At 41.0% G+C, this 26107-nt stretch overlaps 1 protein-coding gene across 2 annotated transcripts in view; it reads right to left on the minus strand.

Annotated features, from left to right (window-relative positions):
- Window positions 1-26107, minus strand: part of prex2 (phosphatidylinositol-3,4,5-trisphosphate-dependent Rac exchange factor 2) — a 94575-nt gene that overhangs the window by 6818 nt on the left and 61650 nt on the right. The window contains exons 30-39 of one of the 2 annotated variants that reach the window (XM_005722586.2): window positions 24107-24235; window positions 23114-23155; window positions 21313-21410; window positions 21074-21220; window positions 17019-17121; window positions 16766-16909; window positions 16548-16662; window positions 6137-6203; window positions 4708-4898; window positions 1038-1140 (exon numbers count right to left, since the gene is read on the minus strand). In XM_005722586.2, coding sequence (XP_005722643.1) covers window positions 1038-1140; window positions 4708-4898; window positions 6137-6203; window positions 16548-16662; window positions 16766-16909; window positions 17019-17121; window positions 21074-21220; window positions 21313-21410; window positions 23114-23155; window positions 24107-24235 — 1139 coding nt within the window. Of the gene's footprint in view, window positions 1-1037; window positions 1141-4707; window positions 4899-6136; window positions 6204-16547; window positions 16663-16765; window positions 16910-17018; window positions 17122-21073; window positions 21221-21303; window positions 21411-23113; window positions 23156-24106; window positions 24236-26107 lie in introns of both variants that reach the window. The other variant, XM_013915662.1, reaches the window with a different exon arrangement.

A 26107-nucleotide genomic window follows, 5' to 3' on the forward strand; every position in this document is an offset into this window, starting at 1 on the left:
TCAGTTCAGTTAATTAGCTCTCTAGTTTCCTTTCCACCTCTATGAGTTTCTTCTTTATTATTACTATTATTTTTTTAACCTCAAATAACTTCCATTCACTTTACCCTTATTCATTTATAAACGCCAACGCAGTAGTTATTCTTTTTAAGTCATCGTGGCAGGAAAATGGATTGAGAAGATTTAAATGCTTTAATTGAAAGGCACTACTTATTTTTCTTGTATAACAATACTATATACAGTTGGCAGTGTTTGTAGCCCTCTGTGCAACACAACAGAGGACTGTAAAATCCAACAATCGAGAGTTGAGTGAAATGCGGACTTTCAGCTTTAATTCAAGAGGTTAAACAGAAGCATTGCATTTACTGTTTTAGTACAACCATTTTTAAAAACAGTCTTACATTTTCAGAGGCTCAAAATTGACAAGATGTTTAAAGGAAATGCGAGTCCTGTTCCCTCATTACTTGCTGAAAAAAATTAAGCAGAAAAAAGATTTGGAATTGATTGTTTTTGCAGTCCAATTCTGTGGAAATTCTTCTCCCTTTTTAATCTATTGACCGTTCTTCTCTTTTAAAAACAACCCTCTCTCTACTCTCCACTCGCCGCACTGTCTCCATGAGGTTTCACTCACAGGTAAAAGTTTCAGTCTTTAACTTTTTAGCTTTCCTGCTTTACTTTGAACGGGGTTACGTAATGTGTCCACAAACTGAACTGAAGGTCTGTAGTTTTGCTTTGTTTGCACAGCTTCCGGAGAAGCGATGAGGAAAAGACGCCACAAAAATATCCCGAGAGAATGAGGTGGCTGCCAGAAGAGAAGAGAAGCTGATCACTGTGGTGATTAATCACCTTGCATCATATAATCAGGGTTTAAGTCAAAGGCAGCCAGGTAAGCTCTTTTTAACAGCCATTCAAAGCACGATTATTTTACCTTCAAAAACACTCCCTCTGAAATGTCAGAGACATGTGTGTAAATGTATGGCACTGGGAAAACTACAAAGTGGACAGCGGCTCGTTATAGCAGACATCTGCGAAACACATACCTGCTTCCTCATGACATCGGTGGCCTGCATGATGCAGCGAGGTGGAAGGCCGTGGTTTCGAGCCAGCAGGATGGCCTGCTCCAGTGTCACACTCAGGGTGCAGCTGTTAGAGAGAAAACATGCAGTCAGGCTTATTCTCATCAAACAGTGCAATGATGCTTAATCATCTTCTTTACCATCAATCAAAATACAGTATCCACTGAGGAAATCTGAGACTAGGACTTTGTGACGCCTAAAACAAAAGGTTTTTAATGTCTTCTCCCAATTCCATGACTCTGCAATATTAAAATGCAGTCCGTGTTTGACACAAGACGGCAGTCGAGTAGCCTTTGCAGCAGACGGAGACTGAAAGTGAGATCTGACACTGAAACAAACATCAACTAAGAATAAAATCCAGCTCAGCTAAATCAAATCACCATGAGAGCGTTTTGCTCCCATGACACCTTGCCATTACATCACATTCTTCCCACCTCACCTTCGCTCGTCTTCGCTCTAATGAATCACTGCACTTGCTTCTGAAAAGTCAATCACCGCGAGCAAACCCGGCGCATCAAGAAGATAACAAGTTCGCTGATCTTTGCCTTAGAACAAGCACAAGAGAGGGAAATTTGTGGCAGACCTCTGGGACTTGAGGAGACTTCCAGGTTTTCTTGTCCTCAGCCTAGAGAAAGAAGTCCAAGGACAAGTCAGTGCTTCTCCTTTGGCAGAGGCCCTATACTCTCACCACCATAAGGATGCTATATGTGTAAAATGAGTGCTGACACGAGTCTGTGATTCATTAGTTGCAGCAAACTTTGTTCCCAGGCACATACACAGCCAGCTTCTTCCTCTTCTGCCTTTACACAGACACACGCACACACAGATGGCAGTGTGGGGATAGATCCTTAGAGAGCCAGTGACGGGCATCAAGGCTGCTGGATGACCTTTCTATGATAACAAGCTGTACTGGTAGATCGATCCAGAGCCTTTTCACTAAAAATTGAACTGTCCAAAGTTCCAACACTGCCATGACGCTGCTAAGAAATCTGAGCTGTTTGTTTAATATCTCCTTCTCTCATGGTAGCGTTTCACATTGACCGAGGAGAACGGAAGAGAAAAGAGCAGATGTGAGACGGGGGACTTATCACTGCCAGAAGCCGTTACTTTGAGTCAATCAAATCAAGATTTAAAAGTCCCCTTGAGTTTCAGTTGCATAACTTTATTACAGGGAAACAAGATACGATAAAAGTAATGAACCCAACAATCATTTCCAGTATGTGCCGAAAGATATCCCAGGAGAGAATTGCAGAGGATGTCCTTTCACAGGCCACCCCAGAATATTTTAAGCACCCGCTTTGAGCTTCCCACACCGATAAAGAAGTGGGGAGAAAAAAAAAGCTAAAAAGGAGGATCTTTAAATATCTCTTCTGCTGGAGCACGATGAAGGAACTGCACGAAATCTGTGTGTGTGCGCGTTAGCCTGCACATTTTCCCTTTTGATTAGGGCTGGTGAGATAGTATGAGATGATTTATACCCATTTGTTTTATGTTGTTCCATCACATATCCCATTTACACTTTGTGTTTCTGCAGAGTGAGCCCATACTGATAAATGAACAAGAGAAAGAAAGACACAAAGGAATGAAAGATAGAATTAAGAGGAGAACTAAAAAAAGGGGGGGGGAAAGCATAAACAAGCCAAATATAGAATTAGTAGTAACTTTTTTTTTTGCTCTCAGTCAGTGAATCCTCAGAGTAACTGGGAAAAAAAGGAAAACAGAGAAACGCTAGGGTTTGCTAATATCACCCAAAATATCACGCTTTCACTGTTATTAAAACTCATCCATCAAGCCAACTAATCCAATCAATAGTGCCTGAAAAGACTGTCACACTGATAATGCAATTTCCACGTAGCTAATCTACTGGCTTGCTTTCACTGGCTTTTCAATTGTTCCAGATTTAGCCGGCGTGCTCACCATTTACATTTTAACAATTCGTAGTCTACAGAGAAAGCAGCAAAAATTGCTTCATTTTCCTACAATCTGTGCACTGTTAATAGTAGAAAGGGGTTTTATTTATTTATTTATATATAAAAAATTTCCCCACTCGCCCCTGCGGGCGGTTTATCCTTCAAGCTCGGGTCCTCTACCAGAGGCCTGGGAGCTTGAGGGTCCTGCGCAGTATCTTAGCTGTTCCCAGGACTGCGCTCTTCTGGACAGAGATCTCCGATGTTGTTCCCGGGATCTGCTGGAGCCACTCGCCTAGCTTGAGAGTCGCTGCACCTAGTGCTCCGATTACCACTGGGACCACCGTTACCTTCACCCTCCACATCCTCTCGAGCTCTTCTCTGAGCCCTTGGTATTTCTCGAGCTTCTCGTGTTCCTTCTTCCTGATGTTGCTGTCATTCGGAACCGCTACATCGATCACTACGGCCGTCTTCTTCTGTTTGTCTACCACCACCATTTTGTCCGTCTGTATCTGGAAGTCCCACAGGATCTTAGCTCGGTCATTCCCCATCACCCTTGGGGGCGTCTCCCATTTTGACCCCGGGACTTCCAGCTTATACTCGGCACAGATATACCTGTATACTATGCCAGCCACTTGCTTATGGCGTTCCATGTATGCCTTGCCTGCTAGCATCTTGCACCCTGCAGTTATGTGATTGATATCTATCTATCTATCTATATATATATCTCTAGATATAGATATATATAGATATATAAAAACTTGCACCGGGCCAAGGATTTGCGATTCACTCTCCCGTCATACAAAGTCCAATACGCACATCATTCTCCAACTTTGAAGGGTAAAAGAGTGTTTAAAGAGAAAGCCTGTTGACAAATAAACCTCTGATATGGCAGGTGCCGTCACCTGATGTGTCACTACACTTAGCCTGTGTATCTGACTGAGTTGTAGCCAGTAAATGTAATTGCAAACACACAAATATAGGCTGTAGGTTCATAAACAGAACTCATTGCACAGACAACTTTCTATTAGAGCTCTGTCAACCAGACCGCTCCATCCGCAGCCCTTTATCAAGCCATCAGTCACATACGGTGAATGCATGAACGAGCGTGTGCGAGCCTGCGCATATAACCGAGACAAAAAGATATGGAAACTGTCACACGGTAAAGGAAGAGGGTATCAGAGAGACGGGTGGGTGGGTGGGTGTAGGGGAAGAGCAGAGTACAAGATGAAGATGAAGGCTTGTACTCGGGATCAGCGGTGACAAACGATCTGGATATTTTTGTCCTCATGCACTGATGAATGCTGCCCTCAGCAGCAGGTGAATTAGGAAGCTGTATATAGAGATCAGTGAGAATGGAAGTAATTGGTCCATCTACTATGTATGCTTTCCTCTGGTCTGAGAAGCATGTCATTAACTAAAATATCCTGCTGTTAATTAATGCAGAGAAAAGTGTATTAATAGAAAACCCCAAGGGCAAACAGTGTGGGGCTCATGAAATTGAGATGTAGCTAGAGAATAAACTGAGATGCACGGGAGCAGGGAGAAACTGCGGTGGAAATGGGAAAGGTGAGAAGAGTGTCAACGCAAAACAGATGAAAGAGAAAGGAAAATTGCAAGTGCGCTGCCAAAAGAAAGAACATGATGAGCGCAAAACGTATAATTTAACTGGAGGCGGCCCATAGTGAGGTGGAAGACGCGCACAATACATGTGCCCACGCACTTACCGATGAACGCCGCTGTTGCACATGACAATGTGTGTGGCTCCCAGACGTGAGCAGAGCTCAGAGGCCACAGAGAGCAGCCCCACACCAGAAGCCCCGCAGGCGGTGTACTGACAGGCAGCGGTGCGGCGACAACTAATAAAACTTTCCATCAGACGGTAGAGCTCCTCCAGAGCGTTGAGGGGACGCATTAACTAGACAGAAACAACGCAGAGAGGTTAGTGTGGGATTAAATCACAAAGAAAAGAAAAGAAACTGAGTAGATTATAAGGTTAACATTGGCATTAGACCATTTCTGTCTTAGGCTGTCATATATACATTGTTACAATGCTGGGCATTCAAGGGTGAAGCTTCCAACCAGCTTTTTACAACTTGATCTAGTTGTTGGCTGATGGGATATCCATAATATAGTCAGGCACACAGCCCACTGACCTTCTGATTATAAGGAAAGCTAATAAGTAGACATTTGGGTTAAAGGGAGGAGTCTACTAGAGCAGCTTTGCATGATTCAAAGAATAAAATATGCAGCCATAAATGAAGATCAAAGTTTCCTTTAAAAGCCATTGCATTGACTGACTTGTTAAGGCTGCTTCATTTGTTTTTCATAGTGTGGCGCCAGCCTCTCTCAGACATCTGTACCTAGCAGATGTCTCAGATCCTTGGATACTGGCTTCCTACTGGTCCCACAGAACTCAGCAACAACACATGAAGAAATCAGCCTTTAGCCACTGTGCCCCCAGGCTGTGAAACAGTCTGAGCTTCAGAAATCTGAGGGAAGGAGCTTCAAGACAAGGGGTGGCTCTAGCTCAGGAGGTAGAGCGTTTAATCTTCAGAGGGGAAGATTGGTGGTTTGATCCCATGCCAAAGTATCCCTCAGCAAGATACTGAACCCCGAGTTGCTCTCCCACAAGTTTATCAGACTTTGAATGTTAGATAGAAAGCACTTAGGCGTACAAAAAAGTTGTTGTTTGAATGAGGCAAAAGCACCAATTTACACTGTATGGACAAAACTATTGGCCACACCTGTTAGCCCATTATCACAGGTATGTAAAAGTCAAGCACCTAGCCATGCAGAGCTTGAGAAGAGACTCATGGTTTTAAATGGCTGAACAGCTGGATGTAACTTGGTTTTTCTTAAGGCGACTCTTCCTTTATACTTAGTAATTTCTTTCTCCTAAATACATCTTAATTAAATTGAACAGTTTTGCTCTTCTTACCTTTTGAAGACCATAAATTTATTAAGAAAAAATGCACTTTTCTAGTTTCAAGGTAAGTGACTGGACTTGACTTTAAGGTGTGATTTCCTGCTGTTGCCCCCCTTGTCTGTTGCAACACATGCAAACAGGTCCATATTGCAGCATCTACTCCTGCTCTTCGGCTTCCCCCCATAGTGTCACAACTGTACTATGAGGCTGTGTAAGGTCGTTCTTACCTTATCTATGAGGGCTGCTTTTGGTGCAGAGCTAGGCGGCATGTTGGACTGATCGAGGTAGAAAGCCCTGTATGAGAAACAAACGTTAAGTTAATACATGTAGTGAGAGAGAAAACGCCACATACTAAAACCCATCACATGACAGAAGACTTTCATTTAATAATCAATCAAACGTTTTTCTATTTAGCGGTTCCACTGCATGAAATCCAAACTGTTTCCCTACACCATTAGGTCATCAGGAGAACTGGCTGGCTTTCTGGGAAAACTAGGCCACTTGCTCATTATGGACCGCCACCATCTGACTATCAATCATGAGAGTAACTTGGGCACAGCTAAGCAGAAACACAGACTAAGCATCTCTTGTCCTGGGCATCACTCCAAATGCCATTCCCTCATTCATTCATGGAGCACAATCAATATTCCTCTTCCTCCACTGGAGGCAGCACTGCACTGGCGTCCTTGCAGATGGGCGCTGTATGCCGCAATGAGTCCTTCTGAGGTGGAGTGCTACTGGTGCAAACTCAGCAGTCTGTGACTCCATCAAATCTCAGTAATCCAGCAGCGTGCTAAAAATAGATACACTACACCACATTAAACACCCTGTAATAAAATCACATACTCCATTACCTCTAGCTAGAAGCAATTATAATGTTTAACGTACAGTCACCGATATATATCACATTTCTGAAATCTCTAATATAATAATGAAGCAAAAACTTTTAAGAAACTCAGCAACTGCAGACTGAAGGAGGGAGACTGTTTACAAGAATCAGTGAAGCACATCTCATTCATCTGCATTCACTCTGCTATTAAGTGATTAAAATCAAGCCAAGCAGGCATTCATTATGTCTGTGGTGTTTATGCTTGACATAATATTAATGAAATTAATTAATCAGGGCATAGTTAACACATCCCTGACTCAAGATTTTATAGCGATTATTAACTATTCCAGCTGAAATGAAAATTCAATGAGAAAACAAGCATTAAATATACACTATAGTCATACTGGAGGAAACCTGCACCCACCCGGGGAACCAACGCATATATGTGTAAAAAACAGATGAATTTTCCTAATCACTTATGCCTATTTAAATATTACACAGCATGCATCTATTCTGTGATACAGATGAGTTCACATGTAAATGTTTCCTGGTAACTAATGCCTATCGGCCAAATGATGCGTTAACTCTGAGGTGTGCTCTTCAAAAGGACTATGAGCAGACTTTACTAAGGGTTCAGATGCAGCTAAGAGCCCATGTAATTGGTTCAAGATGGCCTTATCATTCAAATGATGCTCAAGACAGACTAGGATAGTCTGAGCATTTAAAGTGGCCAAAAGCCCACAAATTGCCGAATAACACATGTCAGGAGTAAACGGTCATTTAGTATTTGGCTTAAGCTCCATTTGTAAGTGAGTGCATACTTATTGGAATACGAGTGCGGCGTTCAAGGACAAATCTGAGAAGTAAGCGAAGGTTACATTCAACAGCTTCCAAAGCAAACACTATTCACTTACCAAATCAGCAGCACGCATTGAAAGACTGAACGCCACACAAAATGACATTTATTGGAATTCCTCACCCTGAAATAGTTCCTGTTCTGTTATCTGTTTACTCCAACTGTGAGCCCATTCACCCTTGTCCTTATCGGTCAACTGCTCAGACTTTTATCTTCAACGTATATAATAGAATCTGTCCGATAGCAGTCGACTTTTGTGTAACTGTCCAACTCGACTTCGTCTGCACACAGTTGTTTATCTTTTCCAGACAAAACAGACGCACCTCATCTCGCCCTTGCACGCTTCTTTTTTGCAGAACCAAGGTCATAATACCCACCGATTACCTCATCCTCCTGAAGTAAGAGTTGTACTAAAAATACCACCAACCACAGCTCAAGGAACACGCCAGACTCTCGTGGAGGTCTCTCTAATGACAAAATAATAGGAGTCCAACTTACAAGTGATGTGTGATTTAAAAAGGACCTGCGTTACATCTCCTGAGCCGATGATGTTTTGTCAGAGCTTTGGAAACTGAGCACCTTAGAAACCTTTATTATGGGTGAAATATGACATTTTAAGGCCACACACAGTGCGCAAACATACCACCGTGCGGTAAAGAACACACACAAACACACAGGGTTGAAAAGTCCACTGGGTGTTATTTCTTCACACTGTAACACACTATAACGGCTCCAGTTTCGACTCCCCTTACAGGCATCAATTTTCTAACCCACCTGCACGCTCTAATGTTAAAATAGAAAAATCTCAACTTCTCTTATTTCATTCTCAAGTGTTTTTTGTATTGTTTTTGTTGTTTGTTTTTGGGGAAAACTATGCCAATCAAAGCTTGAGCCTACCATCTGAAAGTAAGTCTGTACCAAAAATAAAGGTTGCATTAAATATGTGCAATCAAGCTTGTCGTGCTTACAAGAATTTGCCTTCCTTGTGTTTTTGCTTTTAGTAGAGACTGAGACAACCATAGGTAAAGCTTGCTTGTGGCTCTCTCTGAAATAACAACAAAACAGAAAACCCCAAACCACACACACACACACACGACCAATAGCGTTTCACATGAGGCTCTAATGGAGAATTTGGCTGCAGGCCAAAGATGACCTGCTCTGCATGTAGCCGGTTTTCTTTCATTGAGCCAATGAGAATACTTAATTCTCTTTGTTTCTCTACCTTCATGACAATAAGGCTCTCGAGGCCCTTTACAGCACAGGAGCATTAGCAGTCAGCTGCAACGTCAACGAAGAGGAATCTGAGGCACAGATGTTTTCAGACAAGTAGCGTGGGAACGCTTGTATTAGCACCACATCCTGCACATTAAACCGTCCAAAAGAAACATAAATTGCCCCCTTGAATTAAACGTCTTAATGTTTTCCGTGGGTTTAGTTTCATACTCATTTACACAAGTAAATTGTCTTGAATTTATGCCGTTACGTATGACCTTATGTATGGTCCGTACTGGTCCATGTAAATCACTCAGAAAGCCATGATTAATGACACCCTCCATTATTAAATTCTCCTCTCTGTGTGGCAGAGCTGCCTGGGGGCTAATGAGGGCTTCCAAGGGCCCTCGCATACCGCACGGCGATGTTAGCGCAATGACACCGGTGAAATGGTGTGTGTGAATGTGTGAGGAAAGTCATTTTCTTATCCCACACATTTGTCCTATTTTTACAAAGATGTAAAAGCACATGTTGGTGGATGTAATATGTACCTGATCTTTGCGGGTTTAAAACGTGAATACTGTAATGACAAAATGACATCTGTGAATACACTGCCACGTATGTCATGCCATATAATAAAGAGAGAAATTCCAATCCTTTTCAGCTAAAGCAACATTGTGCTGGATGTATCTTAATGCCACGAGTAGTTACTGTGTGACTAAAACGCTGTCACTGGGACACTGAGGACATGCAAATTTACTAAAATACAAGGTGAGCAACTTGCTTAAAATGGGGACCAAATTTATGATCCTAATGGGGCACATAAATAAATGCAAAGTATTCCTGGATCTTTAAAACTAGTGCCGGACGTGGTACAGAGATGAGTCAAGGTCCACAGCATTAAGCATCACTATGAGCAGAGCTGTCATCATTACAGCCAATCAATGATTGAATCAAAGAGAAGTGATAAATGGGAAAAAGCTCAGCCCTCTGGGCTTTATAAACAGAGGTTCAGTGCACACTAGCTGGAGTAGAACGAAGCCTCTCCACCTTCCTCAGAGCTCTAGTGAATTGGGACTCCCTCCTCTGCCAGAGCAAAAACTGCAGCATTTTCCAAAGTGGAGAAAAACAGAAAGAAAGCAATGATGCTGCTTGGGACTAGCATAGAAGACCAAAATATCTTCCTGCTGAAGTTAGGTTAATATCCATAAGCAATTGCTATAATAACACTGAATATCTAGAATTATCCATAAATACATAATATCCATAATAGCTCAATTAAGCCAAATTCTTCACTAAACTAAAAATACTCAAACAAGCTGCACCGCTGCATGACTTTTGCTCCGCCCGGAAGCGTAATCGTTTTAGAGTTCTGCAGTGCTAATGCATGCCGAATGGAAGAATTTTCCACAGTAGCTACTGCTATAACTAACAATACTGCCGTGAGCCAAGAGGAAGGAAAAACACCATCGGTTAGAGGTAGAAACTGTGTTACTGGAACACAGCTACATACTGGTGATGTTGAGCACTGTGCTGCATGTGGAACAATCTAAAGTCATGTCAAACTACCCATCATCTCATTTTCTGGGCATATACTGAGGATGTGTCCTGAGAGATCTACGCCAAGAAAGCTGCCCAGGAGGCTTTTATTGCTGGTATAAATTTACATGCCTTTTTTTGTTGTCGTTTTTGAGGATGCCAGCTGGAGTGGCTACATGCAGCTATCTAAGTATAGGATAAACCTACCTCGAGCTATTAACTAATCAAGTGAATCACATTGATGGACATTTGGCACTTTAACACATCTATGCTCTGTTCCAGCAGCAGGCAAGTGAAATCTAAAAAGGAATGAGGGAATACTGCAACGGTGTTGGACCTGAAAATATATAGCCTGTGACAGGCATTAAACACTTTTGCTTAAACAACGTAAAGTGCAGCGATATGATTATGGGGTCCATATGGCTGGTAGAGTATCTATATGCGCAAATGTCTTAGAAGAAGCTGTGGTGTGATGACAAATGACTGTTTAATTAACAAAACATTAAACAGTCTAATAATATAAACCAACAATGGGATAGAGCTAAATTTATTGCTTATCAACCAGCATGCACAGAATCATTATACTGCATTTGTCAGACTGTGTAGAATTTTTATATCCACATAAATCAAGCTTTTTTTTCTTCTTTTTAAAATCAGAGGGACATCAACTGCCAAACATTTCCCCCCGTTACTGCCAAATGTGTTTTAATTAGGGAGAAATGCTCAGTGGCTGCAGCACAACATTGCAGTTTCTCCACTGAGGCTTCCTGCTTACACTCTCAGTTACTGTTACACCTGCAACAAGAATATGCTGCACATACAATTCACAAGCAGACTACATTTAACGATTGCTGCACCTTTATGTTCTTGCACTGGAAGGGTGTATCTACATGGAAAGCCCAGGTCCCTCCTGAAAGGTCTCGTCAATAAGAGCAAAATGTGATAAAAATCATGAACCTGCAATAATCTCTCCCCCCCTCTCTCTGAATAATGCATTTGCGTGCTCTCTGCTCTGATTCTCCTTTCTTCAATCTACTTTCCCTGACCAACTCTCTCTTGCACACACTGCCCTCAACCCATCATTCTCATCCCCTCTCTGAAATCCCCACCTTGCCATTTCACCATTTCAATCTTCCCTCTTCTATTATTACTGATCCTAAAGGGAGGGAGGTGGATAGGGTGGGGGTGGGGGGATTCTCTTCTTTCCATGTACTTCTACCCATTTTGAGAGTTTTCTTATTCCCTCAAATAAACTCAATATCTTTGTGATTTTTGCACGACAGGGAACTTGCATGCGATTTAAGCGAACTGCAAACCTGTGACTAAGGAATCTGTCACTTTTGAACACATCAGTGTTTCCGGGTCCTTTTAGATAAATGCACATGTCAGCTAAGATGGTTTATGCAAGCTTGAAAACGTGGGTGCAGTTTCTGGCTCTATATACCGCTGACTAACCCATTCTGGCCCATGAGTTCATGTTTTGTGGTTAAACTTGTGAGTGACTTCATCCGACATGATGGGTTGGCACAGATCATGCTGTGTCTTTTTGTGGGTACGAACAGTGAAAGCCATAGACACAGATTGTGGTATTATTTACCGCTCTGAAATTGTCCACAACACATGCTGGCAAAGATCAGGGTAAGCACAAAAATATTAGTTGATGTAGACATAAAATATAACCTTGTGCTTCAGCATTTCACAATGAAATGCACCGCATGTACAAAATGATGCACGCAAACCCCAAATCGTTCCTGCAGAAAAACTTGTTTCTTTTAAACGGGATCCCACAAGAGGAAAATATAATGAGAAGCTCTCTTTACCTTTCATTCAAAATGATTCCACTGCCAGCATTTGATAAAGAAATGTTAGTTTAAAAAAAAAATCTAATTTCTAAATAACTACACCTTCAGGGTCCCAAATGCACATGGGCTCTTGGGAATAATGGGAATCTGTCTAAGGAGTCGACAGCAAGACAGCGTTCAACCCTCAGTCCTGCAGTTCATTCAGTTCAGTAATGTGTGTTCAGCGCTCTGTCTGTCTGTCAGTCAGCCTCTGGCTCTGGCCCACAGCGTGGGTTTAACCCAACACTGCTGTGGCTGAACTCCAAGGATAACGAGGTGCTCGAGGTTGGAACTCTGCAGCGGAGAGAGGAATGACATCACAGCCTGGTCTGTGGTCAGCCGGATGACACATGGCACCCGGCAAAAGAAAACTGCTGGTAATATTACACGGAGTGAGACCACAGCACTAACTACTGAAAACCACCTGGGACTGTTTACTTTGTGACGTTTAAAACAAGGAAACACTCTGGGTGGGAGCAGAAACGGGCAGTTGTTCACATCTGGCTTCACTTCACTTTCATATAAATGAATGACAATGAATGATTCCCTAGCATTTTTAAAGCAGCAGTATTGATTTGCATGCTTTTTGTGATCCTTAACTTGATTTTTCATTTCTGGATATACACATCATTTCAGTGACGATCGTTTCAGTGAGGTGATTAAATCACCGCACTGCTCACCTCAGAGACCTAAAGTTCAGGTCTTCCACATCACTGGCTTTCACATGGCTTCTCTATTATTTTTTAAATATGCTATTAATAAAAAAGAATTCACTTGGTTACATTTATACAGCATTTATAAAAGGATGATGGTTTCCCACTTCTTCTGAAAGCTTTGTTGTCTTGGTTGCCGTGGTGACGCCTCCCCACTTTCTTTAATAAATGAATATAGATCAGTTGTTTTTCACTATTTCAAATTCTCTTATGAAACCGGGGTGCAATAAAAACGCTGCCTTGAGATGCGGACAACCCTAAAGCTCAAACAAATTCAAAGATGACAAAAAGTTCATTGAGGATCATCACGTGTATTAATCATCGTTTATTCACTGGACACATTTCATTTTACAGTATTTTCCCACAAAATGTGATTTGTGAAAAAAGGATGGCAGCAAGAGTGAAAGGGGAGGTTTACAAGGGGGCGTCCGAAAGAAGGAGAAAAATAAGATTTTCTCATGACATGATTAATCCTGAAAATGATAGAAACATTATACATTCTAAGTAATGCACAACAGAAATAATTCCACCTCAGAGGTGGAAGCAGTTACTGACAAACAGTTGCAGTTAAGTTAATGTGCTCAGCTCGTGTGCTTTGCATTGTGATTTCTCGCTGGTGTTGCTGCAGGGAATCACATCAGCAGAAAATAAAGAAGTCAAACTGCTGCCCAGACTCTCAAAAAAAAAAGAAAAAAGAAAAAAAAAGTGACTTTTTGTAAAGTCGTTGCTTGGGAGCAGATATATATGTCAACTCTACACCCCCTAATTCACCCCACTAGACTGCAGTATATATACAGCATGAGGCCTGAAAACTGTCTTGAGAGCTTAGAGAGCTTATTGGATTTCAACTGAAATAATCAGCCGTTTTATGCTGCAACAGGTTTTGCTGAAAAGCAGTATTTGAGAAGAGTACAATCTCCAACAGTTTCACTCTGCTTGTATCCCTGAAGCACACTGCCTCTCCAAATCCCTACCCAGCACCCCTAATGCTCCCAAAATCACCAGCCACACTTGCTTGCCTGTAAGACACATCTGCTCTGAGTTAATGCTGGAGCCTGTACTGTCAATTCAATTTAAGTTTTTTTTAAGTAAAGGTATAAGTGTACAGACATTTACAGTACATGTGCACACATGTCAAACCAAAGGCTGTCCTAAATAACATGGCTAAATTCCAGAAAGTTCCTACTCTATGTGTATGGTTTGCACCATTTAGAAACAAATGAGTTTGCTTGGATAATTCATGTGAAAAGGTTACAATAGAAAATAAGATGAAAAGGTTAGACTAATGACATTTTAGATACTGATAACCTTTATCTTCAATGCAGTCTGCAGAAATGGAGCTGATGAGATGAAAGAGATGCAACAAAATAGCAATATTTGACTATTAAAAAGGTTGTAGAGTCCCAGGAGATCTGACGCACAAAGAGTTAGGAGGGCAAGCAGAAAAGCCCCAAGCACAGCAAAATCTTCTCTCCTAAACTCTGCTTTGGGCAATCTGATACTCAAAACACTCAAACTAAACACTGCAAACAATTTAAAAACTCTCCCCAGAAAGCAGTCCCAGTAAATGAACACTTTGCTTGAGTGGTTTGGTACTGATGTGGCACGGGACTGCTCAAACCTTAAATTATTCAACCCCCCACAGCAGCCCGACCCTGAATGCTAAGAAAAAGTTCTGATACAAGATCTGCTTTGTATTTAATTATCCGCCCGACCTGCAGCAGATGTTTAGTCGACGCTGATATGTCAAGTCGTCGAACTTTCCAGGTATTCAGTGAGGGAAACATATTTTAACTGGGCTTCAAACATCTTAGCATGAGAAGGATTGTTCATTTTTATGAACCGGGATAGTTTATAAAAATCATTATTTAGTGTTGATGTAACAGGACTCTTAGTTACACTGGCAGGACGTAAAGAAGGCTTTCTGCTATGATGAATTTGTGTCCAATCATCATAACTGAAAGAAAATCAGCCTCTATATTTATTAAGCTCTCATCTTGCAACAGGACATTTGTAACACATCAAAAGCCACATGTAACTTCTAAATTAGATAGTCTAAGAATTTCCAGTTTATACACAGCTGGTTTTAATGTGATTTCAGCTCTGAGAAATCACAAGCTAGCCTCTTCATTAAAACTGCAGCGATCCTCTGACAACATCGTGCAAACTGCAGGTCAGAAGTTCACATCCACTCATCAGGCGCATGAAAGTCATGGTAATTTGGGGTTTTTAATGATTTCTTTGAACTGTTCTTTTTCCAGATTGGAATGATTGTACAGATTACATCTTTAATGACTTTGAAAAGTAAGAATTGGATGCACAAGTTTGAATTTATTTTGGATTTTTCTCTCATTTGCATGGGCTTAAAATTATACATATAGGCTTAAATGTCTACATACACTCACCTAAATGTTTTTTAAAGTGTTGTCCTACAGTATCTTTTAGCTTGACAAGACCAAGTCCTGTTAACTACTCATAGGTGATCGTGATTGGTTACAACTCTTTGAAGCACAAAAAGGATTTGTTTGAGAGCACTCACCAATAATCAGAACAACGAGAAAGTCCAAGAAACTCATTGAAAATCTAAGAAGAAGAATTGCACATTTACACATGTTTTAAAGGTTTCTTGGAGGCATTTCTAAGTTCAAACAATATATGCAAATACAAGTTATTCGGATGGGGCATCACTTTGCCAAGGTCTGAAAGAAGACCCAAACTGTCACCCTCAGATAAGAGGAAATTGGTTAGGATGTTAGGAACAACCCAGGAGCCTGTCTGTATTAGATAAATTAAAAAAATTAATTTGTTTTTTAATGTCATTAAAGACATGTGCTGTATAATCATTCCACCCTGGAAAAAGAACAGTTCAAAGAAATCACAAAAAAACCACAAATGACCATGACATTCACGCCCATGCTGAGAATATATAAACTTCCGACCACAACTGTACACTCGTTCATTGCCATTTTCAGGAAGTTAAATAAAGTTAAGTTCTCATTTATTACTCCCAAAGGCATCTTCTCCTTGTTTCTTTTCATCGTATTTAATTATCCTCACTTGGTCAATCACAGAGGGTCTCACAGAGGTGTGCAGCAAACCAATGTGGTGCGAGGGAACCAAGTGCAGCAGCTGTAAATGCACTGCATCAGCAACGGTGACATGCTGGGCACCCTCATCCAATCACTGCTTCCCCCTGCTGAGTGCGTTCGCAACCAATCATAAAACATTCCCGCAGTGTTTCTCTCAGCCAATCACCTTGAGGCCCTGCTGGGTGTTGACACCCAAGTCTGACTGAATTGGAGGTCGTCTTGATTTATAACAGACTGTAAAAAAGCCAAATCACAAAGGGAACGCAATCTCAAAGTGTGAGTGTGTGACTCATACAGCTCATACGCATATTAGCGTGGCAGACATTCCAGTAGCCTTTTGTGTAACTCTTATTTATCCTTTATTTTTTTTTAACTTTTAATTTACTTTTAATCCCGCTAAGAGGGTAGAGGTTTTTTTATTTTCTGTTTCAAGGATTCTTTTTTGTTATTTGATGATATTTTTTGTATTATTATTGTATCATTATAATTATCATCATTATTACATTATTATTGGATCTATCTAATCCATCCGTGTGTGCGTGTGTGTCATTTACAATACCTCAGTCTTTTGTTGTACTGCTTGACCTTATCCAATGAGGCAGCATTGATTTGTGCCTGGTATTCCTCCACTGACACATTATCTCTGTAGTAGTATCCTTCCATACTCTCGAGGGCTAAAAAGGGATCAACAGATCAAGTGAAAGATAAAGGCACTGCATATACTGGCCATGCATAATGTGAGGACTGATCTTCTTACAGCAGCTAGGCTCACTTTACCTTGTGTGAAGAGCACTGGGTAGATTTTGACACCACCTCCATTTTTCAGCCTGTAAGGCAGCTGAGAGAAATAGAAACTCTCAAGGTAGAAGCAAACTTTCAAGGCCTGGAGATTGCCCTCCACCTGGTATGAAATGGGCATGTCTGCCAGAGGAGAGGAAAGGAAGAGTTTAGAATTTATTAATAGCAATCAGAACCCTGTGATGATAACCGTCAGAAGATGCTAATGTGAACTAAAACACAGAGTACATACTGGCAACAAGAGGCTCCCCTTCAAATTCCTGGAAGTAGAAGGTGACTTTCTCCAGGTCAATTAGGGCTACTTGAGTGTCTTCCAGCATGGCTTGCTCATCAGTCTGAAAAGGAAATTAGAGCACGAAAGTGTTTGTAAAAGGAGGAAAGTGTAATGGCCGGTTATCCACAGATCCTAAATAAAACGGGAACTACTTCTACTACACATCACCACACATTTCCTATAATTTATAATCCTTATAATCTCTTTCTGCTATTTGCACATTTTTTACTGTAAATTTCGAAGTTAATTTGTAAATTTTGTAGTAACCTGTAAATTGTAAATACTGTAAAACTTTTTTCTGTCATTTAATGGTCGGGCATTGTACAGCTACAAGCATTTCACCCCCATGTCATACTGTGTATGGTTGTGTGTGTGTGACAAATAAAATTTGAATTTACTTGAGGGCACATTAGCCATTAGTATAATGTTTACCAGGTAAGATGCAGCCAGGTTGTGGGTAATGTCGATATCTGGTTTTCAGAAGGGAAAAAGCTATGGCCCATCCACCAAATAAGACATTTTAGCCTTTAATCTGTAATGCGCAATGCATGCCTCCATCCATCCATTTTCTCCCGCTTATCCAATTCAGTGCCACAAAGGGGCTGAAACTCCTCTCGGCTGTCACCGGGCAAGAAGTGGGGTAGACCTGGACAAGTCACCAGTGTGGTGCAGGGCTAACTCAACAGGACAGACAACCACATTTATACCTACGGGATTAATTTAGAATCACCACTTAACACATCATCTAGCCAGAGTAGCTGGAGAGACCCCAGACCCCAGGAGAACATGCAAACTCCACATAGGCAGCACGGTGCTGCAGAGGTCAGCACTGTCACTTCACAGCAGGAGAGGCTGGTGGGTTTGAATCCTCCAGCCAGCTGCAGCATTTCTGTGTTGAGTTTGCATGCATGTAGAATACACCCCCCTTACAGCAAATATAATCTTCCTCCAGAGGAGAATAATGAAGTTCTCACATTCAAGCGGTGGCTTAATAATGTATAATACCTCATGGTTTACAAGCCTGCAAATCTTGTTAGCTGATACACAGTTCAACAAGGGTAAATCACAATTTAGTCTCACCATTAATCTGTGATGATCACAGTAGAGAAGTTATACTATCCAACCAGTTTTACTTTTTTCCTTCAGTGTTGGCTTTGGCTAGTTTGACATTTTTCATGCATCACTGTTAACATGCTACACACTTGAAGAGATGAAAATTAACTTTACAAGCATATAACATAAGATGCATGTATAGTTTCTTACACCACCCCTGCCTACTTTAACTGATGAAGTACCTTAGATTTTCACAAACATCGAGTCTTTTAAGTAACATTTTTAAGCACATATAAAGACTACATGCATGTGAACTAACTGATGTAATCCACCTCCAACACTGCTCTCATTTTCATGCTGTATCTTTTTTTTTTGCATTGTATCTGACCCATACAGTTATATCTATCTGATAAATATAAAAGTTGCCACTGACGCATGCTCTGCTCTTTACAGGGGATCCTGCTGTGCTCTCACCATCACTAACACTAACTTTTCATCTATGCAGATGGAAGCTATCCTCGTCCTTCCATACATGCATGTGGAACTTTGTGTGTCTGCTCAAGCCAAATACAAAATTACTGAAGATGGAAATGACAGTCTTCTTTTGACTGCAGTACAGTAGTCCTCACTGAAAAAAAATATTTAAGTGCACCATCACTCAGATTTGTAGTGGCACAGCACTTTAGCATTGATATGTTCATATTTGCTTCAGATTGATTGCTTATATATCTCTGACTGTGTGTGTGTACATGTTTCCATTTCAAACATCCACAGAGGCAACCCTAATGGCAAGCGCGTCTGCTTGTGGCCACAGTGATAGCACCTTGAATATTTTGATTCTGACACACTGCGCTCCTCAGTCACCCTTCATCCCATTTCATTTCTTCCCCCGTCTCTTCTGCTTTCCATCCACCACATGCAGAGGGATAAACAGGAGCAGCGGTGGAAGAGGATTAGGGCCTTTTTCTAAAAACACATTTGAGATGGCCCGACATGTGACAGAAGGGTACCCACTGTCCTGCCAAGTGACACCTGCTGTGTGTGGGCAAGTTTATCTCAGAGGATGTGACATAAACACATTACCCCCGACACACACGGTATTCAGTGCACACAAAAACGCAAACACACACACATTCACAACGTCCCCAGCTCCACTCATGCCGCCTTTCATGCGGTGCCCTGAAAAGGAACGTGTTGAGATTTCATTGGAATCACCTGCAGGTACCGAGGCCCTAGTTTGTTCCACAGAGACACTTGAAAGAGAAATTTCTTGAGACAGACAGAGAGGGGAAGGCGTGCAGAGAAAAAGGCAGTATGGCAGCAGGCAAGGAGAATCAACCATCATTTCCTAGGTCTTGACTTAAGCCACCTACCCCTCTAACTTAAATAAACAGTCATCCAAAAACAGCAGTAAAGAAGCAAATAACAGCTTTCAAAAATATATCACCAGTCCTTCAGCTACTTAAACTAAAATTTTGGCTTCTCGAGCTTGGTTGAAGACACATTTGAATTTATTATAAACCATGGTGGGAAATGTTAATATTGATCCCACTGAGGTTGCAGTCTGTGCTTGGCTCGGTATTAGCAGCGGCTGTTCATAATGAACTCCTGCCTAGACATGTGTGATAAAAAACAATCTGGCAAAAACAAAGCTCAAACAACTACGTGTTTTGGTTTTTAAGGCATTTGAGGTCTGCTGTCTGAGGACACCTTGAGTTAGCAGATCAAGCTTAAATAGTAACTATGCTGACCAGGAAGCTCTCCGATACCTGAGAAACAACAGATGGAGCACAGCTGTAGCAACCTGAAAATATTGCTTTAGTTGAGGTCCACCACACAACCTGGTAGTGGCGTACTGATCGATGATGATAAATGTTGAAAATCCACATAAATAGCATCTTAGTTGGTAGCTGCAGTTAATGACTGAGCTGTAGCTCAAAGCAAAATCTTGTTGCATAGCTCATAACATACAGTCATGAGAAAAAGAAAGTTTGAGAGAGTAAATCCTTACTGCTTCCATATGAATTGAGAAGAAAAGCAGTAACCAGGCACTGCTAATCAAATGTACTTGAATAAGTGATCATAAGCAAGTGTGAGCACTTTTATAAGCATAAGTTTGGGGATTCTGCAGCTCTGGAGCATTCAGATGTGTTTTAACACAATGCTACAATGGACTCACCCCAAGCCCAACCTGTGCAATGCTGGGAAAAACAGCAAAAAGCCCAAGAGCTGCATCTTAGGCTCAGTTAGCAAGTTAAATGTTAAAGTTCATGAGCAGGCCATACCACTTATTTATATAGCACTTTTAACAACAGCAACAGAGCTGACCAAAGTGCTGTACAATAACCTAAAAAACAACACAGGCCAAAGGTCCTCTGCAACTAGTAGTTACTGAGTCAACATGTGAGTCCCGTGAAAACATATTTCACATGGCTGTAGAAAACTTTGAAACTCTGTAACCAATACTGGTTGATTTGACTGATTGTTTGGTATGCTGTTTGTTTATCAGAACATGAAAGGTGCTCTGGCAAGATAAGTATATCACATCATATTATATGTCTTACCACCACATTAATTATAGACTAAAAATTAAAGTCTCAACAGCATTTTAGGTTCAAATTCAAGGGGGTCATGTTGCTCCACAAACAGAGACCTGTTCATAGAAAGAGTAAATACAAACCATCAGAATCTGGAAGGATGTCCAAGCATGCATGGCAGGAGATCACTTACCCAGGGAGAATGTGCCAAACAAAATACAAATGTGAGCAAGGGGATATCTAAACACATGATGTCCCCTGATAGCACTTAGCTGACACGACTATGGTTATAACTGTCATTTAAAAATAACATTTACTTTTATATAATGCAAAAATATGCATAGTAACAGGCTTGATTATTTTACAACAAAATGAACAGCAAACTCCTGTTTTCACAGTGTCTATATCCAATCTGTCGCTCACCAGATTGGGCGAAAGCAGGGACTGGAAGTGGAACAGCAGCCCAGCACTGGCAATCTGCTCGAGCCATCGACGGCTAGCTTCCTGGGCCTCCTGAAGGTCCTGGGAGTCAGGGATTTCCTGGTCAACATCTTTCCCTACATTGCAGAACTGAGAGAAAATACAGAAAAGCTAAGCAGAGAGCTGAGGAAAATAACTGTATCTTAATTCCCAGTTCTAAACAAGTCACATACATAATTTACCTGGTTGAGGACAGCCAGCAGATGCTCGGAGAAGGCGCACACAGACGCAACTAGAGACTGACAGAATACCATATCGCGACGTAGCTGGATCTCTGAGTCTGCAAGGAAACAAAGGGAGGTGTGAGACTGAAAATCATGTTGATTAAAGAGTTCAAGCAGTGAAAGAAGCTAAGAAGTAGATTCAGGAAAAGATGACAGAGAAACAACAGAGCGAAGAGTCAAGATTAAAAACTGCAGTGTAAAGCAATGAGGGTCAAAGAAATAAGTGCCACAGGTCTATTATGGTAATTAAAGAGACTTTCAGTAAGGTGAACAAAAGGCTGCCCTCCCCCACCACTCCACATGTGTTGGGTATTAAATAATGTATCAGGAAAAAAACGAGAGCAAATGACAGGTGTGCCCAAGCGGAAAATAATTGGCTGCCATAATTTCCAGAGAAATAGGCCCCTTTAAAAAGTTCAGCAATCCAACTGAGTTAAAAATAGGTTCATGAACCTCAGAAATGAATAATGTGAATGTTGCAGGGAATGGCCGCAAACTTTTTGACACTATTAACCCAGTTCCCGGGGGTCTGTAAATGAGAGTAATGTCTGAGTTTTATCAGTAGTTATTCAGTCCTGGCTTCTCCAGTATAATAGTGCCAACACAAGTAGTCCTATAGATTTTGATTTACAGCTTTGGCAACGTGGAAGTTATTTTTAATGGAGTGGTTCCCAACCTTTTTACTATGGGATTTTGTTTTTCTTTAAATAATACACCTGTAACTATAATACATCACTGTCCACCTGCAATGCCTTCTGAGACTATCCATAATAGGAATTATGCTCAATTTCAGGTCTCCGCTGTCGTTCCCAAAACAGTATTTCAAAGGATAAAGGTAGGGGTGGTTTTAGTGGTTTTTTAGCGTTTGATGGGTGATTTTAAAATGCTATTATCCAAAATCCATTAGAAGTACTTGACCCAGTTCCTTCAAAGTTTTCAGGGCAAATACCTGCTACTCTCTGACTACGGACTCTCAGGAGTGTAGCTCAAGTTAACAAAAGATGATGGATGCTCAAAATCCTTAAAATATTTGGATGTCCTCGTTATTGAAAGCAGATTTGAAGGCCAGTAGAAACCTCAGTTTTTAAGGGAGAGAACTGATATTTTATTTCACAGCTTCTCGTATACAAGACTCATAATATTTTTTTAAAATCATTGAAAATCAGGTGAATGGTTATTAAAGTTTTTTTGTTTTTTTTTTAAGTGACGGCCAGATCGGAGGGATTTCAATTTTTTGGCTCCTGACACCTTCTATTGTAAGAAACTGAGATCTAATCCTTAGATTGGGCAATGTACTTCTGACTCTTATATTTTGCATTTAATCATTAATATCAATCTCTGGGTTGCTTCCACGTTGTGCCTTTTGTCCTTTCTCTCCCCCTCCTCAACCCCAACTCTTTATTGATGTGAGGCAGCGGTTGTTGTGTTTTGGTGCTATAGAAATTAACCTGAACTGAATTATAACTGTAACACAAAGTGAAAAATGTGCTCTATAATTACAGGTGCACACATGAAACTATTTTCTGTGTTGTAGGTATCTGACTTAATTCTTTCCCCTTTCTTTCATGTTTTGTGTCTGCATGTGTGTTGCTTTTATTATCTTATCTTATTGAACTTTGAGTTTGGGTCACGAGCACACAGCAAAGTCTATGGGAGTGTTATTTTGGGTTTCACTCTTAAAAAAAGGCCTAAAATGAATTTGCTGTTGCAATCTGTATTTAAACAGAGTAAATTTTCAGTGTAAAAGGAAGGGACAAACCTGTATACTGTAGTAGGACCAGGAGCAGTCGAGTCTTCACCTCTGAATAAAACAAAAAAAATAACCATTAAATAAAAGAAATTCAGTGAGGCAGTGGACAACCTTTTATCAAATCAAATAGACCCATTTCTCCTTAACTGAACTGACCTATACTTTAAATTTAAAGTCTTAAAGTCATAAATAGGACAACTGTGTAACTTCACTCCATCTGAGCATATAAAAAAAAAAAACATAACATCATAAAAACAACCAGAGGCAAAGATAACAACATAAATCCTCATTTGTTTACAGCCATCTCAGAGCTCCGGGTATACTAGCAGGAGGCTGCACTGCTTGAAAAGTCATCATGGGAAGAGGAGGGGAAAAAAGTAGCATACACAGGGCCTCTGCTTATTATTAATAAGGAGACTTTTCTCAAGCGTGACCGCCCGCTCACCTTTCCCAGGAGTGTTGTGTGGCTGGCCTTTGTTTGTATCTGGAAATTTAGTGCTAGTGTGTCCATGTACAGTATTACTGTATGTGTCTGTGTATTTAATCTGTCTGCCAACGAACACAAAAGCCACACACTCCCGTTGGGAATAAATATGGACGAAATGTCTCTCTGGATAAAAATCAATAAATAAAGGAATCTCACAGAGCGCAGCTCTTTAACTCTCTGCATGTGTTCAGCTCCACCTCTGTTCCTCCAATTTATGAATCCCAGGATGGTTTCAGGTTTAAAGGTTAAGGAAAGTGCTGCAGTTAGTGGGACTGCCTGTACCCACACAACTGTAACAGAGGTTATTATTACATCTCATAAATGCAACGAGGTTTACTGGATACTCTGTCAATTTAAAGCACATTTCTTCTCCAGCCAGGCATGTTCTATCCATGATAAATATTTGATGTGACTGTGTGAGCAAGCTACACGGCTTGAGCATTGAGAAAGCATAAAGTGTAAGGGGCTGGGTGTGCATGTTAACCATGTGAGGAGCTGCTCGGGTACACGCTGACCTTCAACATATTTAGTTATGGTTTGCGTGAGCGCCTGAACGCTGCTGGGAAGGTTCCAGGGATCCTGCTTGACGTGGAGACGCAACTTTTTGGTGCAGCTCACTCGGGGCTCCATCTCCTGCTGAAACTCTGACAGAAACACAAACATACACGGTAAATTAGCATCTACCATAGCTACATGAATGCATGTACTCTATATCAGTTGTGAGGCACACTTGACATAAAGAGATTACCAGTCAATGAGAAAAACTGCATAAAAAAAAAAAATATCGTGCCTAGATCAGTCTGCTTAACCTCATCTTTTTCTCTTTCCTTGTCAAGCTGCACCATCTCGCTCAATCTTTCTAGAGAAAATTATAGGTCACTGATGTCCAGAGGCAACACTTCTTTTTTATTAATCAATTTTAAACTCCTGCCATCAAATCTTTTTATCACCTCGCTCAGACAGTGCTGAAAAATGAGTATAAAAGCATGTCAATCTGATGTAACACCTGTTAAAAGAAACAAAAAACTACACAGAATGACTTATAATAAAGTTTACTTTGAAAAACAACAGATCTCTGAGAGAAAGGTGGCTGTTATCAGGGGCTTTATGTGTCTTAGAGTAACAGACAGGGCGTGAGATGCAGGAATGCTCTACTTGTCAGATAATCCTATTTGCTCTGCTATCAACCACACACATTACTGGAGTTGTGATGGATCTGCTCTGATCAAGGCGTCCTGAGGGAATTTATGCGTACAAACCCGCACACAAACAGGCGCGCGCACACACATACACACACAAACCCACAAAGAGAAGCGGACCTATTTTCAGTTCAAGCATATTTGCACTGACTTGAGGACAGCTGTAGATGAGAGGGGAGGCTGTGCGCCAAATGGGTCGGAGTGTTTGCAAGCTTTAGTAATCAACATGACAGAATCGCTGCATAATTTTCTATTTTTTTCCCCTCTTACTGCACACTGCACTTTCAAAAAGCATAAAATAAACAAACTTTGTCATATGAGAGCAAAGCACAATACAAACCACCGGGATATAAAACAGATAGCATTTTTGCAAAGACAGAAAGAAAACAATTGCTGATGTCAACCACTTTTCTTATCTTAAAATGGACTGAGTCATCCGAATAGCGCTCCACAGAGGATAAAAGGGCAATGTAAGCTAGTTTGAATTTGTGTGGGGAATGATAAAGGGTAAATTCTGTCCTTTTTCAGTAACATTTGCTACATTTTTGTTAGAGAGATAAAACACAACAATAGAAAATGCGGTTAAAAACCAAGGCTAGGAGGAGGTCAGGTAGCAAATAAACAGAGTAAAATTAAACGATCATATAGCATACAAGCTCAAGAGCTTTTATAGGGTCACATTTTCAATTGACTGGTAAGTAGCACTACAATAAACCGTAAAGTGAAGATGAGTACCCAACTAAGTGGTGCTATTTCAGCGCTATAAAGGGAAGGACACCACAATGACTGAAAGTGAAAAGAAGTGGAAAAGTGCAGAGGCAGAGGGGAAATGGCTGGGAATCTGTTTGGTTTTTTTAAAAAACATTCTCAAATCCACCTACAACACTTTCCCCAAAGTCTGTGCACACACTCATTACACAACAGGAAGTTACTGCCCCTATGTGCAGGCGGCTGCAACATTTTTCAGTGCCTGTTCTGTTTTATGTCCACATTGGTGCAGTCGGTGCTCAAGAGTCTCTAGCATCATCTTTTTCTTTGTCCTTTCTCCCAAAACGATGCAAATATAACACAGAAGAAAACACATAAGTAATTAGCTTTAATGAAAAGGTTAAACTTTTTCTATTAACAAGGATGCAGGTGACGACATCACCGGCACAAGGGGCTGTCTTACCTTGTAATCCTCTTCCAGGTGTGAAGCATTTGGTCTGCTCAAATGCCCGAGCCACTACTGCTCCTGTCAGCATGCTAGTGATTGAGTCCACCTGAAGACAGAACAAGGGTCAAGCTGATGCACTTGATACAGTTTCCTCACACAGT

The sequence above is a fragment of the Pundamilia nyererei genome, unplaced genomic scaffold (assembly GCF_000239375.1).
Source record: "Pundamilia nyererei isolate P.nyererei 1_Seehausen unplaced genomic scaffold, PunNye1.0 scaffold00007, whole genome shotgun sequence".
NCBI classification, from domain to species: domain Eukaryota; kingdom Metazoa; phylum Chordata; class Actinopteri; order Cichliformes; family Cichlidae; genus Pundamilia; species Pundamilia nyererei.